This window comes from Urocitellus parryii, chromosome X, assembly GCF_045843805.1.
Source record: "Urocitellus parryii isolate mUroPar1 chromosome X, mUroPar1.hap1, whole genome shotgun sequence".
Classification (NCBI taxonomy): Eukaryota; Metazoa; Chordata; class Mammalia; order Rodentia; family Sciuridae; genus Urocitellus; species Urocitellus parryii.
The window spans coordinates 87,568,835-87,583,082 of NC_135547.1; the positions used below are offsets into that span (position 1 = coordinate 87,568,835).

The following is a 14,248-nucleotide window of genomic DNA, read 5'->3' on the forward strand; positions in this document are numbered from 1 at the left end:
GATACTTCACTCCTATGTGCTTCATTATTCATTTCCTAAAATCATCATTCTCCTGTATTACTACTATTCTATTAGCACAACTAAGAAAATTAATTTCCTCATGTCATCAGTTATCCAGTTTTTTATTCAAGCTTTCCTAATTGTTTTCCCAAAATAGCATTTGATTACGTTCTAGAATGGTTCTCTCAACTCTTCTTTTTAGACATTGACTTTTTAAAATATTTTTTTAGTTGTCAGTGGACCTTTATTTTATTTATATGTGTGCTGAGAATTGAACCTAGTGACTCACACATGCTAGGCAAGTGCTCTACCACTGAGCCACAACCCCAACCCTAGACATTGACGTGTGTGTGTGTGTGTGTGTCTGTCTGTCTGTCTGGGTCTGGTGCTCAGGGCCTTGTGCATGCTAGGCAAGCACTCTACTTCAGGTATATCCCTATGCAGACATTGGCTTTTTGAAAGGACCAGGGCAATTGTCTTGTAAAATATCCCACAATCTGTGTTTGTCCTAAAATTTCCTCATGGTATCATTTACCAGGTTCTTCTGTTGTATTTCTTAGAAATGGATATAAGTATGCAAGTGGGATTCATCCCAGGGATGCAAGGTTGGTTCAACATACAGAAATCAATAATGTAATTCATCATATTAATAGACTTAAAAACAAGAATCATGATCTTCTCAATAGTTGCAGAAAAAGCATTTGACAGAATTCAGCACACCTTCATGTTCAAAACACTAGAAAAGCTAGGGATAGTAGAAACATACCTCAATATTGTAAAAGCTATCTATGGTAAATCCAAGGCCAGCATAATTCTAAATGGAGACAAATTGAAAGCATTCCTGTTAAAAACTGGAACAAGACAAGGATGTCTTCTTTCACCACTTCTATTCAACATCATCCTTAAACTCTAGCCAGAGCAATTAGACAAAAGAAAGAAATTAAAGGGATACAAATAGTTAAAGATGAACTCAAACTATCACTATTTGCTGATGACATGATTCTGTATCTAGAAGATCCAAAAAATTCCACCAGAAAACTTCTAGAACTAATAAATGAATTCAGCAAAGTAGCAGGATATAAAATCAACACCCATAAGTGAAACTTATTTATGTACATCAGTGATGAATGTGAAAGAGAAATTAGGAAAACTACTCCATTCACAATAGCCTCAAAAAAAAAAAAAAAAAACCTGGGAATCAATCTAACAAAGGAGGTGAAAGACCTCTACAATGAAACCTACAGAACAGTAAAGAAAGTAATTGAAGAAAACCTAAGAAGATGGAAGGATCTCCCATGCTCCTGAATAGGCAGAATTAATATTGTCAAAATGGCCATACAACCAAAAGCGTTATACAGATTTAATACAATTCCTATTAAAATCCCGCTGACATTCTTCCTAGAAATAGAAAAAGCAATCATGAAATTTATTTGGAAAAACGAGACCCAAAATAGCTAAAGCAATCCTTAGCAAGAAAAGTGAAGCAGGAGGCATCACAATACCAGACCTTAAACTATACTACAGAGCTGTAGTAACAAAAATGGCATAGTAGTGGCACCAAAATAGACTTGTGAACCAGTGGTTCAGAATAGAGGACACAGAGACAAATCCACATAAATACGGTTATCTCATACTAGACAAGGGTGCCAAAAACATTCACTGGAGAAAAGATAGGCTATTCAACAAATGGTTCTGGCAAAACTGGAAATCCATATATAGCAAAATGAAATTAAACCTCTCTCTCTCACCCTGCACAAAAATTAACTCAAAGTGGATCAAAGACATAGGCACTGGAACAGAGACCCTGCACCTAATAGAAGAAAAAAAATAGGCCCAAATCTTTACCACATTGGCCTAGGATCTGACTTCCTTAACAAGACTATTAAAGCACAAGAAGTAAAATCAAGAATCAATAAATGGGATGGATTCAAATTAAAAAGCTTCTCAGCAAAGGAAACAATGTGAGGAGAGAGCCTACAGATTCAGAGAAAATCTTTTACCATATGCACCTCCGATACAGCATTAATCTCTAGGATATATAAAGAACTCCAGGGTTGGGGATGTGGCTCAAGCGGTAGCGCGCTTGCCTGGCATGCACGCTGCCCGGGTTCGATCCTCAGCACCACATACCAACAAAGATGTTGTGTCCGCCGAGAACTAAAAAATAAATAATTAAAATTCTAAAAAAAAAAAAATGAACTCCAAAAACTTAACACCAAAAAAACAAATAACCCAATCATTAAATGGGCTGAGGAACTGAACAGACACTTCACAGAAGAAATACAATTGATCAACAAATATAAGAAAAAGTGTTCAATGTCTCTAGCAATTAGAGAAATGCAAATCAAAACTAAGATTTTATCTCACTCCTGTCAGAATGGCAATCATCAGAAATATAGGCAACAATAAATGTTGGTGAGGATGTGATGAAAAAGGTATACTCATACATTGCTGGTGGGACTGCAAATTGGTGCAACCACTATGGAAAGCAGTATGGCGATTCCTCAGAAAACTGGGAATGGAACCACCATTTGACCCAGCTATTCCACTCCTTGGTTTATACACAAAGGACTTAAAATCCGCATACTATAGTGATGCAGCCACATCAATGTTTATAGCAGCTCAATTCACAATAGCCAGACTATGGAACCAACCTAGGTGTCCTTCAATAGATGAATGTATAAAGAAAATGTGGTATATATACTCAATGGAATATTACTCAACTTTAAAGGAGAGTGAAATTATGGCATTTGCCAGTAAATGGTTAGAGTTGGAGAATATCATGATAAGCGAAATAAGCCAATCCCACAAAACCAAGGGCCAAATGTTTTCTCTAATATGCAGATGCTAATTCATAGTAAGGCGGGGGCCACTAGGGAAGAATAGCATTACTTTGGATTAGGTAGAGGAAAGTGAAGGGAGGGGAGGGGAGGGGAGGGGATGTGGGGATAGGAAAGATAGTAGAATGAAACAGACATTATTACTGTATGTATATATGTGACTACATGACCAATATGATTTTGCAACATATACACTCAGAAAAATGAGAAATTATATCCCATCTATGTATGCTATATCAAAGTGCATAAATGCATTCTACTGTCATGTATAACTAATTAAAACAAAAAATGAAAAAAATAAAACATTTGCAAAACAAAAAAAGAAATGGATATAAGTCTAAAGGCTTGTTTAGATTAAGTATTTTTGATGATACCTCGTAGCTCATGCTGTGTGCTTCTTGTACAGTAACTGGAACATGCCCTTTTAAGAAAAAATGATAAAGCAACAAAAAAATTATCAAATTAACTGCTTTTAAGTAGTGTTAAATATATTTACTTTCTTGTGTAGCAGATCTCCAGAATTTTTTCATTTTGCAACACTGAAATTTCGTGCCCATTTTTAAAAAGCTCTTTTATTTCCCTTCTCCAACACATTTTTTGTTTTTGTTTTTCACATTGGTGAGATCAAATGATAGAGTTTTATGTCTTGCTTGTTTTTCCTATAGTGTGCATTTGCCCATATTATTAAGGGTTGTTAGTATAATCCATTTTATGAATAAATTGTTACCTTAGATAGGTGGAATTCTAGTTTCTGGCTGCTATAAATAATAACTGCAAGGGGACTGTTTTTCTTATCTTTGACTCAGAGCTTTGGTTGGGCCCAGTTTTTATGAGGGCAAAGGAGTAGTCTCTCCTATTATCTGAAAAGTAATTAATTAGGACATTTCTTTTCCTCTCAGTGTCTCCTTTATACCATTTCTTCTCCCCTTTCTTCCTGACTTTCCCTCCTCCATTTTTCCCTTCCTCCCTTAGGTAAGTCAAATCTCATGGATGCTATCAGCTTTGTGCTAGGTGAAAAAACCAGCAACCTGAGGGTAAAGACCCTGCGGGACCTGATCCATGGAGCACCTGTGGGCAAACCAGCTGCCAACCGGGCCTTTGTCAGCATGGTCTACTCTGAGGAGGGTGCTGAGGATCGCACCTTTGCTCGTGTCATTGTAGGTGGGTAAGGCTGGTCAGAAAACTGTCTTTGGATCCTAGGAAGTGGCAAGACTAGTTGGTGGGATAGGAGGACATCCTGATCCTCACCAACTCATGCATTGTCTTATAGGAGGTTCTTCTGAATACAAGATCAACAACAAAGTGGTCCAGCTACATGAGTACAGTGAGGAATTAGAGAAATTGGGCATTCTCATCAAAGCTCGTAACTTCCTCGTCTTTCAGGTGGGCATTTTAAATAGTTATGGGCTCTCTGCTTTTTGTTAGCCCCTGTCCCATCCCTGCTGGGTCTGCTTCATCATTTCTATCCTGAATTAATGTAGCACCTTTTTTACTGGGCTTCCTGATTCCTTTCCAGCCCCCTCCAGTTCATCCCCTAGGTCAGGTTCTTCTTATGAGGACACAAATCTATTTCTCTCCTTTTTTTTCCCCCCTTAAAGCATTTTAGTGCTGGGCACTGTGGCAGATGCCTGTAATCCCAGTGGCTTGGGAGGCTAAGGCAGGAAGATTGTGAGTTCACAGCCAGCCTTGGCAACTTAGCAAGGCCCTAAGCAACTCAGTGAGACCCTGTCTCTAAAAAAAATATTTATAAAAAAGGCTGAGGATGTGGCCCAGTGGTTAAAGCGCCTCTGGGTTCAATCCCTGGTACCAAAAAAAAAAAAAAAAAAAAAAAAATTCAGTGATTTCTTCTTGTATTATGGTGGTTGTCCTCAAATTATAGTCCCCAGACCAGCAATATCAGCACCACCAGGGAATGTGTTATAAATGAACATTCTCAGGCCCCATTCTAGACCTTTCGACTAAAGAGACTATGGGATGGGACACAGCTCTCCAGTTTATCATGATGCCTACTAAAATTTGAGAATGATTGCCTTAGATGAAAACGTTCAGGAAACACTATCATTTGGTTCTTGCTGGCCACCTTATTGGCCTTAGCTGCCAATACTCTTTCCCTCTAACCTTGGTACTCCAGCCTAATTAAACCATTTGTATGTCCCCAAATTCACCTGCTATCTTTGCCCTGCTGGCCTTTGCATATTAATTTTCTTTCACATGGAATAACCTTTTTTTCCTCTTAATTTTCTCCCTCCCTCCCTTCCTGTGCTAGGAATTGAACCCAGGGACTCACAAATGCTTGGCAAGTGCCATACTTCTGAGCTATACCCCCAGCTCCCTCGTATTTTCTTGGTTAGTTTTTTCCAATCTTCCAAATTCAGCTTGCAAGAAGCCTGGGGACTAAGGTCAGGTTAGTTTAGGAAGATGAGCTTTATCAATCTTTGCCCAGAATTAATCCTTTTCTCCAGGAGTATAGGCTATTATTATAAAATCCATTTCTTTTATTTGTATTTCTATTAGAGATAAAAAGCTGTAGCTAGGACAATGTTGTGTTCAAGAGCAGGTAATGTTTAATATGTGCTTTTGAAAAATGTAAATAAATTGCATATTCATATTTTTTAAAAAGAAAAATTCAGCTTGAATGTCACACTTGGAAAGCCTTTCCAAGATAGGCATCCTTACTACTCTTCTACCCTCCAAGCATCATTTAGTCCTTTTTCTGTTTTGCTTCTATCAGTGTTCATAACACACTGTTATCTTTGTGTCTGTCTCTTCTGCTCCCTGTGCTCCTCAAAAGCAGAAAACGTGTCCTCAAAGCCCAGTGTGGAATGTGGCCATATTTGGGGAGAATGGACTTTTTTTTGAATGAATGAGAGGGAGTGAGCAGGGAAAACAGTTAGGGTATAAATGGGAGAGTGTTTTGACCTTTATAGGGTGCTGTGGAATCTATTGCCATGAAGAACCCCAAAGAGAGGACAGCTCTATTTGAAGAGATCAGTCGCTCTGGGGAGCTGGCCCAGGAGTATGATAAGCGAAAGAAGGAAATGGTGAAGGCTGAAGAGGACACACAATTTAATTACCATCGCAAGAAAAACATTGCAGCTGAACGCAAGGAGGCCAAACAGGAAAAAGAAGAGGTAGGTGGCCAGTTTGCCTCTTAATTCTGAGGGACCTAAATGGAGCCAGTGCCTTACCGAGGCACCCCTGTCCCCGTTCCCATTTGCACAGGCGGACCGCTACCAGCGCCTGAAAGATGAGGTGGTACGAGCCCAGGTACAGCTGCAACTCTTTAAGCTTTACCATAATGAAGTAGAAATCGAGAAACTCAACAAGGAACTGGCATCAAAGAACAAAGAGATTGAGAAAGACAAGAAGCGAATGGACAAGGTAGAGGATGAGCTGAAGGAGAAGAAGAAGGAGCTGGGCAAAATGATGCGGGAGCAGCAGCAGATCGAGAAGGAGATCAAGTAAGAAGCAGACTTGGTCCTGCAATTTGTGGGAAACCAAGAGGCTGTGCTGTTCTCTAGGGCTCCTTTGAGCCTAGAGTCCAGTGCCTATACTAGTTTATCTTCTTGACTTACTTTGACCAGAACCAGGCACATTTCTTGACCTGCATTTAAGACAGATAAAATATTTAAGTACTTAGGCTGTGAATAGACAGGTTCTCAGATGAGGGAGACCTTGATAGGGGTGGTGGCCTTGTCAGATGAGAAGAAGCAATAAAGACCCAGCAATTGAAATGGCCAAGAAGACTGTCCTGGAAGAGGAAAACTGAAGCTAGAAGCATAAACAGGCATTTGAAATGGTTAGATCAGATGAGGGACAACTCAGTAAACACAGGGTATTCTTGGAAGTTGTTAGTGAGGGCTTTGGCCTGGCATGAGGTTGGAACAGAGGTGGTAGCTTTGCAGCTGAACACAAGGAGGCAATACAGGAGAAAGAAGAGGTAGGTGGCTAGGCTGCCTCTTGACTCTGAAGGTCTAGAACATGAGGCTGAAGCTGTAATTCCAGGTAGTAGTTGGACTTCCCCTTTTTTGAAGATCCATGGGGCATTAAATTAGCTGAGACTAGCTGGGGAGCTCAGCCCCCCCCCATTTCTTTAAGTAGAAAGCCTGGGACTCCTCCCTTCTTCCACAGTGCTGATTGTCCCCTTTCTCTCTGGCAAAAGGGAGAAGGACTCAGAGCTGAATCAGAAGCGACCTCAGTACATCAAAGCCAAGGAGAATACCTCCCACAAAATCAAGAAGCTGGAAGCAGCTAAGAAGTCTCTGCAGAATGCTCAGAAGCACTATAAAAAGCGTAAAGGTGACATGGATGAACTGGAGAAGGAGATGCTGTCTGTGGAGAAGGCCCGGCAGGAGTTTGAAGAACGGATGGAAGAGGAGAGTCAGAGTCAGGGCAGAGACTTGACCCTGGAGGAGAATCAGGTAGGCCTTGGAAGCAGTTGATTGATAGGTGATTGCTGGGCTGAGTTAGACATTCTTGTCCTCATTTCTGTCCCTACACAGGTAAAGAAATACCACCGGCTGAAAGAAGAAGCCAGCAAGAGAGCAGCTACTTTAGCCCAGGAGCTGGAGAAGTTCAATAGAGACCAGAAAGCTGACCAGGACCGTTTGGATCTGGAAGAGCGGAAGAAAGTAGAAACAGAGGTTGGCAAAAGTTATAAGATTATGTCTGGGGACTGGGATATAGCTCAGTGGCAGAGTGCATGCTTAGCAAGTACAAGGCCATAGGTTCAATCCTCAGCACACAAAAAGATTAGGAATGATGGTCCCTAGAAAAGAAAATAATGATAGTCTTTTTTTTTTTTAATATTTTAGGTGTAGTTGGACACAATACCTTTATTTTATTTATTTTTATGTGGTGCTGAGGATCGAACCCAGGGCCTCACACATACCAGATGAGTGCTCTACTGCTGAGCCACAACCCCACCCCTGATAGTCTTAACAATAATAGCAGTAGCTAACATCTATTGAGTACTTTACTTATTGTGTGAGAGGTATCATTCTTTACATATATTCATTTAATTTTTCATTTATGACTACCTTTATGGGATGGTTACTATTATCCACACTTTCCAAATAAGGAAACTATAGCACAGAGGTGAAGTAATTGTCTGAGTTCATATAATTATTAAGCAGCAGAACCAGAGTATGAACTTGGGCTGTCTAGCTCTAAAGCTCACACTGATAACCCTCTTACCATGTATACTTTACTTACTATTTTTCTAATGTCGATGATGATGATAGAAAGTTGTCATATTGCCCCAAGAACTTGAAATGTTCTAGGCATTCTGTTAAGCACTTATATAGTAGTTACCCTATTTTAAATGCTTGACATATGTTTTATGAAATCGAAGTTATCTACATTTTACAAATGAGAAAACAGGTTCAGAAAGGCCTGTGAAGCTTACTTTGCCTGGGTTTGACCCTCTGATTGTCGAGGAAGCCTGGAGTGAGGACAACACCTGTGAGAGGTTCTAGAGCCCTGGGAGGCCTTTGTCAGTTAGCAAACCAAAATGGACATCATCTGTGTGTCTCCTTTTTAGTAGGCCTCCTGCATTAATGACAAATTGTCTTGGACTCTTGGATGAGTGGGCACATAGAGAGTGTAAACAAGCCCCTGTGGTCTTGGAGTTAACTGCCTCAGGCCCTGGTGATAGAATTTACTTGTTACCTAGGCCAAGATCAAGCAGAAGCTGCGGGAGATTGAAGAGAATCAGAAGCGGATTGAGAAGCTGGAGGAATACATCACTACTAGCAAGTATGTGGCTCAGCAGCCTTTCCCCCTTCCTTCTACTCCTGTCCTGCCCTGTCCCTTTTTAGGCAGGACGACCGAATCCCTCAGTCAGGAACATTATCCCACCAGCCAGGGTTAACTTCTATGTTCTGTCATTTTGTAGGCAATCCCTAGAGGAGCAGAAGAAACTAGAGGGAGAACTGACTGAGGAGGTGGAGATGGCCAAGAGGCGAATAGATGAGATCAATAAGGAGCTGAACCAGGTGATGGAGCAGTTGGGGGATGCACGCATAGACCGCCAGGAGAGCAGCCGTCAGCAGCGAAAGGCAGAGATAATGGAAAGCATCAAGCGCCTTTACCCTGGCTCTGTGGTAAGACAGGAAAAGGAAGTCTTACTAAGCACTTATTCATACCCACTATTATGGTTTTCCCAACAACCCTGTGAGGACGGGGTTGCTAATCTTATTTTTATAGTTGGGGAAATTGAGACTCCGAGAGATTGGTCCAAAAAAGCCCAGCTTATAAGTGGAAAAACTGCAATTCAAACCCAATTTGTCCTGATGCTTAAGCTTATGTTCTCTTCACCATACTAATTACATCTTCCATATGGCCTCCCTTGACATATACCAAGCCTGTTAGCTTTATTTATTTATTGTTTTTTCTTTAATTGGTACACTACAATTTTGCATAAAAGTGAAATTTATGGTGTTATGTTCATACAAGCACATGGTATAATTTGGTTAATTTTATTCTCTCCTATCCCTCCTTCCTCCCCCTCTGTCCCCTTCCACTACTCCACTGTTCTCTTTCTATTTTCATGAGAACCCATTAGCTTTTAGGGACATCCCGAACTTTATCAGATATCTTGGCCTCTTTCACCAAATTCCGTGTTCCTATGTTCCCTGAGTAGTACCCCTCTAAATTATCCTGTCCCTGAGTTTAACTTAGTTTAGTTCTATGAATATTTCCTGATCATTCCTCTGGGTACTGCTGGGGAGATAAGTATGAATCAGAGTCAGTCCTTGGCCTTGAAGATCTTATCCTTTATCTGATGGTTCTTAGGAAACCATGCTTGATTTTGGTCAGGGATGATGGTAGGTTAAAAGAGATTTATTTTGATTGGTGCTTATGAAAGTTTGATATAATGTATATAACGTATTTAACATAATGCCTCGGTTGCAGTGATCTGTGAAATGGTAAAAGTGATTTTTGGAAAGGTGATTTTGAATTCAGACTTTGATTTCCTTGAGTCATTGTTGTTTGGGAGCCATAATAGGCTTTTTTCCATAGGATGAGGATTCTGTTCCTCTGTGAGACAGGAAAATACCATGGTGCTTTTCTTACTCTCCCACAGTTAATACAGCACTTTACTTTTGATACCAGATGTTTGGTGTTTTTCCCCACACACCAAGCAGTTCTCTAGACACCAGCTGAGTGTTCAATAATTCAGTTCAGTTCTGACACTTGTCTGTGTGGTGTCAGATCCCACGTTAAGGGTTCAGTCTGACAGGACTGCCTCTCACTTCAGATGTCAATTGCAAGTGGTAGGTTGTGATCTGTGGTTCTGACTGACCTGTTATAAATAGGCTTCCCACGACCCTCTTCTTGGATTTGACTCATTTGCTAGGGCAGCTCATAGAACTCAGGGAGACACTTAGGGATACCCATTTATTATAAACAATTTTACAAAGGATACAGATGAATAGCCAGATGGAAGTGATGCATAGGGTAAAGTATGGGAGTTGAATCATGGAGTTTCTTTTTCTTTTCTTTTTTTTTTCTTTTCTTTTTTGGAACTGGGGATCAAACCCAGGGCTCTGTGAATGTGAGGCAAGTGCTTTGCCACTGAGCTACATCCTAGCCCAGGCTGTGGAGTTTCTATGCTCTCACCATGCACACCATTCTCCAGGGACCACCTCTTGTTCAGATATCTAGAAGTTTCTCTTTTTTTTTTCTAGAAGTTTCTGAACACAGAACTTTTGGGCTTTTATGGAGGCCTCTTACATAGGCAGGATTGATCAAATTATTAGCCATTGCTGATCAACTCAATCTTTGGCCCATCTTCCACAACAGAGGTTATGAGTGGGGTAGGGCTGAAGGTCTCAACCTTCTAATCTTGCCTTGGTCTTTCTAGTGACTAACTCCCATATTAAACCTATGTAGGAATGACCAGTGATCAGTTGTCACTCTTATTTTTGGAGCTATGTGTGTCAAGAACTGGAGACTAGGACTAAATGTATATTTCTTTTTTCTTTATTTCTCTCTCTCTCTCTTTTTTTTTTTTTTTGGTAGTTGACATTGAAAGAAGGGACACTCCTGAGCTACATCCCCAGTCCTACTTATTTGTTTATTTATTTATTTAGGTATCAGGGATTGAACCAGGGGGTGCTTAAACACTGGACCACATCCCCAACCTTTTTTTTTTTTTTTTATAATTTTTTTATTTTGAGACAGGGTCCTGCCAAGTTGCTTAGAGCCTTGCTAAGTTGCTGAGGTTGGCCTCGAATTTATAATCTTCCTGCCTTAGCCTCCCCGGGATTACAGGAATGCACCCTGCACCCAGCTCTAAATGTTTCTCAGTATCATAGTCCACACTGGTGTTTGAGTACAAATCCGTTATACCAGAACAATCATGAGTCAAAAGAAACTGGCATGTTACTAGAATACTCTTCAGTCATTCATTAATAATTAATCTAGTCTATCATCATATCATGTGTAAATGTCTCCTGGATGAGGCTGCTCAGGTTTGTAGCCTTCCATTCATTCTTATAAGTTTCTAAAAGCAGGAATAGTCTTGGAAAACCTGTAGCTTTGCTCTTTTAGGTGTTTAGTATAGTTGAACTGAAAAATAATGTCATCTCTTTCACTAAGCCTCTTTTGAGGTATTAATGTAATATTGGTTTTCCTACATTATGTAACCTATGTATTCATACCTTTGCTTCCCTCTTAACCCAAATGTTTTCATCTTTGGGAGGAACATTAGGATTGGCTACTGTGCAACTCTAGATTGTAGACAGTACTAGTCTTGCAAGTACCCCCCTCCTGTTCACATAAGGTAGGGTTACACAGATGTAGAACTAGCTGGCTAGTTTGACCAGTAGGGAGTATAGTTATGTGGATTGTTTCTGATAGAGATTCTAGCCTGCCCTTTCTGAGCTGGTAATTGAGATTACTAAACCACTTCCCAAAAGCCTCATGCTTCAATTTTTTTTTCTTTCTTTTTCACTTAGTATGGCCGCCTCATTGACCTCTGCCAGCCCACACAAAAGAAGTATCAGATTGCTGTGACCAAGGTTTTGGGCAAGAACATGGATGCCATTATTGTAGACTCTGAAAAGACAGGCCGGGATTGTATTCAGTATATCAAGGAACAGCGTGGGGAGCCAGAAACCTTCTTGCCTCTTGACTACCTGGAGGTGAGGCTTGTGAGAATGGGGTCAGGGCAGTATTCGAGGGCTCTTCCTCTTGGGCCTCCGTATTGTGCCACTTATTGAGCTTCTTTACACAGGTGAAACCTACAGATGAAAAACTCCGGGAACTGAAAGGGGCCAAGCTAGTGATTGATGTGATTCGCTATGAGCCACCTCACATCAAAAAAGCCCTGCAGTATGCTTGTGGCAATGCCCTTGTCTGTGACAATGTAGAAGATGCCCGCCGCATTGCCTTTGGAGGCCATCAGCGTCACAAGGTATTGATTCCCTTACCGAGGTTGGAGCTGAACAGCTTTAGTAATGGAGATTCCTGTTTAGCTTTTCCTTCTCTCTTTATACTGCGTATAGACAGTTGCACTGGATGGGACCCTGTTCCAGAAGTCAGGAGTCATCTCTGGTGGAGCCAGTGACCTGAAAGCGAAGGCACGGCGCTGGGATGAGAAAGCAGTAGACAAGTTGAAAGAGAAGAAGGAGCGGTTGACAGAGGAGCTGAAAGTAAGCCATGGGCACCTGTAGTCCCTAGGAGTAGAGGTTCCAAGCCCGTATTGACTGCCTTCTTACTATGTAGACCTTCCTTGTCCTCTTCAGGAGCAAATGAAGGCAAAGCGGAAAGAGGCAGAGCTGCGTCAGGTGCAGTCTCAGGCCCATGGATTGCAGATGCGACTCAAGTACTCGCAGAGCGACCTAGAACAGACCAAGACACGACATCTGGCACTAAATCTCCAGGTAGGGCCTGGCCTTTAGCCCTGTCTTCCAAAGGTCCTCCTTATTTTCCTAGTTCAGGTTTCTCTGGAGGTGGGGAATTTGTTCCTTTCCTCCCAGACTATTCCAGAGAACCAAGCATAGCACAGTGTCAGACAGCCAGGGGTTCAGATTTTGGCTCAGCTATGTGTATAACATTCAACAAGATACACAGTGTCAGTTTTTTCATCTTTATCTATAAAATAGGAATTAATATCTACTTTATAGGGTCCTTGCAAACATGGAAGAAGTTAATACCTATAAAGTGCTTAGACTAGTATGTGCTCAGTTCATGTTAGACAGCCATTATTAGCATATTCATTCAATAAATTTTTGACCTTCTAAAAGTGAATTAAAAGTGGGCCATAGGAATTTCAATCCCTGTAGGTGGTGGCACTGTTCTAGGTATTTTCATGTGTTTTCCAATTATTGGGTTCTTCCCCAGCTTACCCTGGAGGTGTAATACAATATGTATTGTGTGTATATGTACAATTACATGTGCATGTGTGAGAATAAAAAAAATTTACCTTCTCTAAAAAAAGATCTGACTTCTAGGACATACATAGTTCCAGGGTATCTATAGATAAGCGATTGTGGACCTATAGTTAAAGGTGTTTACTGTGTTGCCTAGTCCTATGGATTGAAGCTGGTTAATAGGAGGCCAGGAAAGAAGTCATGTGGTGGCTTCAGCAAGAGATGATGGAGATTTGACTAGGGCAGTGGTGCAAAATCAGGTTTTCTCAGTGTGTGGAGAGCTTGCCCTTCCTGACTGTTAAGCCAGTGTAGTCAGGGTAGCTCTTGTCCTCCATGGAGTCTGGTCTCTTATTTTTCAACCCATTACCTCTAGGAAAAGTCCAAGCTGGAGAGTGAGCTGGCCAACTTCGGGCCTCGAATTAATGATATCAAGAGGATTATTCAGAGCCGAGAGAGGGAAATGAAAGACTTGAAAGAGAAGATGAACCAGGTTGGTAGAGGGTGAGCCATATCAGCATGTGTATCAGGGCAGGACTGGGATTTGAAGCAGACTCTGACCAAGAGAACCTCCATACTCTGTGGCTTCTCCCTTCAGGTAGAGGATGAGGTATTTGAAGAATTTTGTCGGGAGATTGGTGTCCGCAACATCCGAGAATTTGAGGAAGAGAAGGTGAAGCGACAGAATGAAATTGCCAAGAAGCGGTAGGTAGAAGTATTGGTAGAAAATACTGGGATGCTCTTTAGCTTCCAGCCTGACATCCTTGAAAATCAAATGCTGTCATAAGACATGGACCAGCTCTTAGAACCTCAATAGTTTATTGTAGGTAAGCCTCAAAGAACAGGGGAATCAGGGAGGCAGTATGACATAGGATAGTGTTTAAAAGTATCAGATTTAAACTTGGTTTACCTGGAATTAATGGATCTACAACTCATTATCTCGGTTAGTGACTTGACTTCTACAAGCTACAGTTTCTGTGACATGGGATAATAATGATACCTATCTTGTGGCATTGTTGGGAGGAACAGATG

General features: G+C 41.0%; 1 protein-coding gene across 1 annotated transcript in view; it reads left to right on the forward strand.

Annotated features, from left to right (window-relative positions):
- Smc1a (structural maintenance of chromosomes 1A) overlaps positions 1-14,248 on the forward strand; it is a 44,729-nt gene that overhangs the window by 3,624 nt on the left and 26,857 nt on the right. The window contains exons 2-15 of the mRNA XM_026407433.2: positions 3,813-4,001; positions 4,111-4,223; positions 5,768-5,971; positions 6,063-6,301; positions 7,003-7,261; positions 7,343-7,483; positions 8,515-8,597; positions 8,737-8,944; positions 11,804-11,989; positions 12,082-12,261; positions 12,353-12,499; positions 12,593-12,730; positions 13,593-13,709; positions 13,815-13,921. Of these exons, the coding sequence (XP_026263218.2) occupies positions 3,813-4,001; positions 4,111-4,223; positions 5,768-5,971; positions 6,063-6,301; positions 7,003-7,261; positions 7,343-7,483; positions 8,515-8,597; positions 8,737-8,944; positions 11,804-11,989; positions 12,082-12,261; positions 12,353-12,499; positions 12,593-12,730; positions 13,593-13,709; positions 13,815-13,921 (2,311 nt within the window). The remainder of the gene's footprint in view (positions 1-3,812; positions 4,002-4,110; positions 4,224-5,767; positions 5,972-6,062; positions 6,302-7,002; positions 7,262-7,342; positions 7,484-8,514; positions 8,598-8,736; positions 8,945-11,803; positions 11,990-12,081; positions 12,262-12,352; positions 12,500-12,592; positions 12,731-13,592; positions 13,710-13,814; positions 13,922-14,248) is intronic.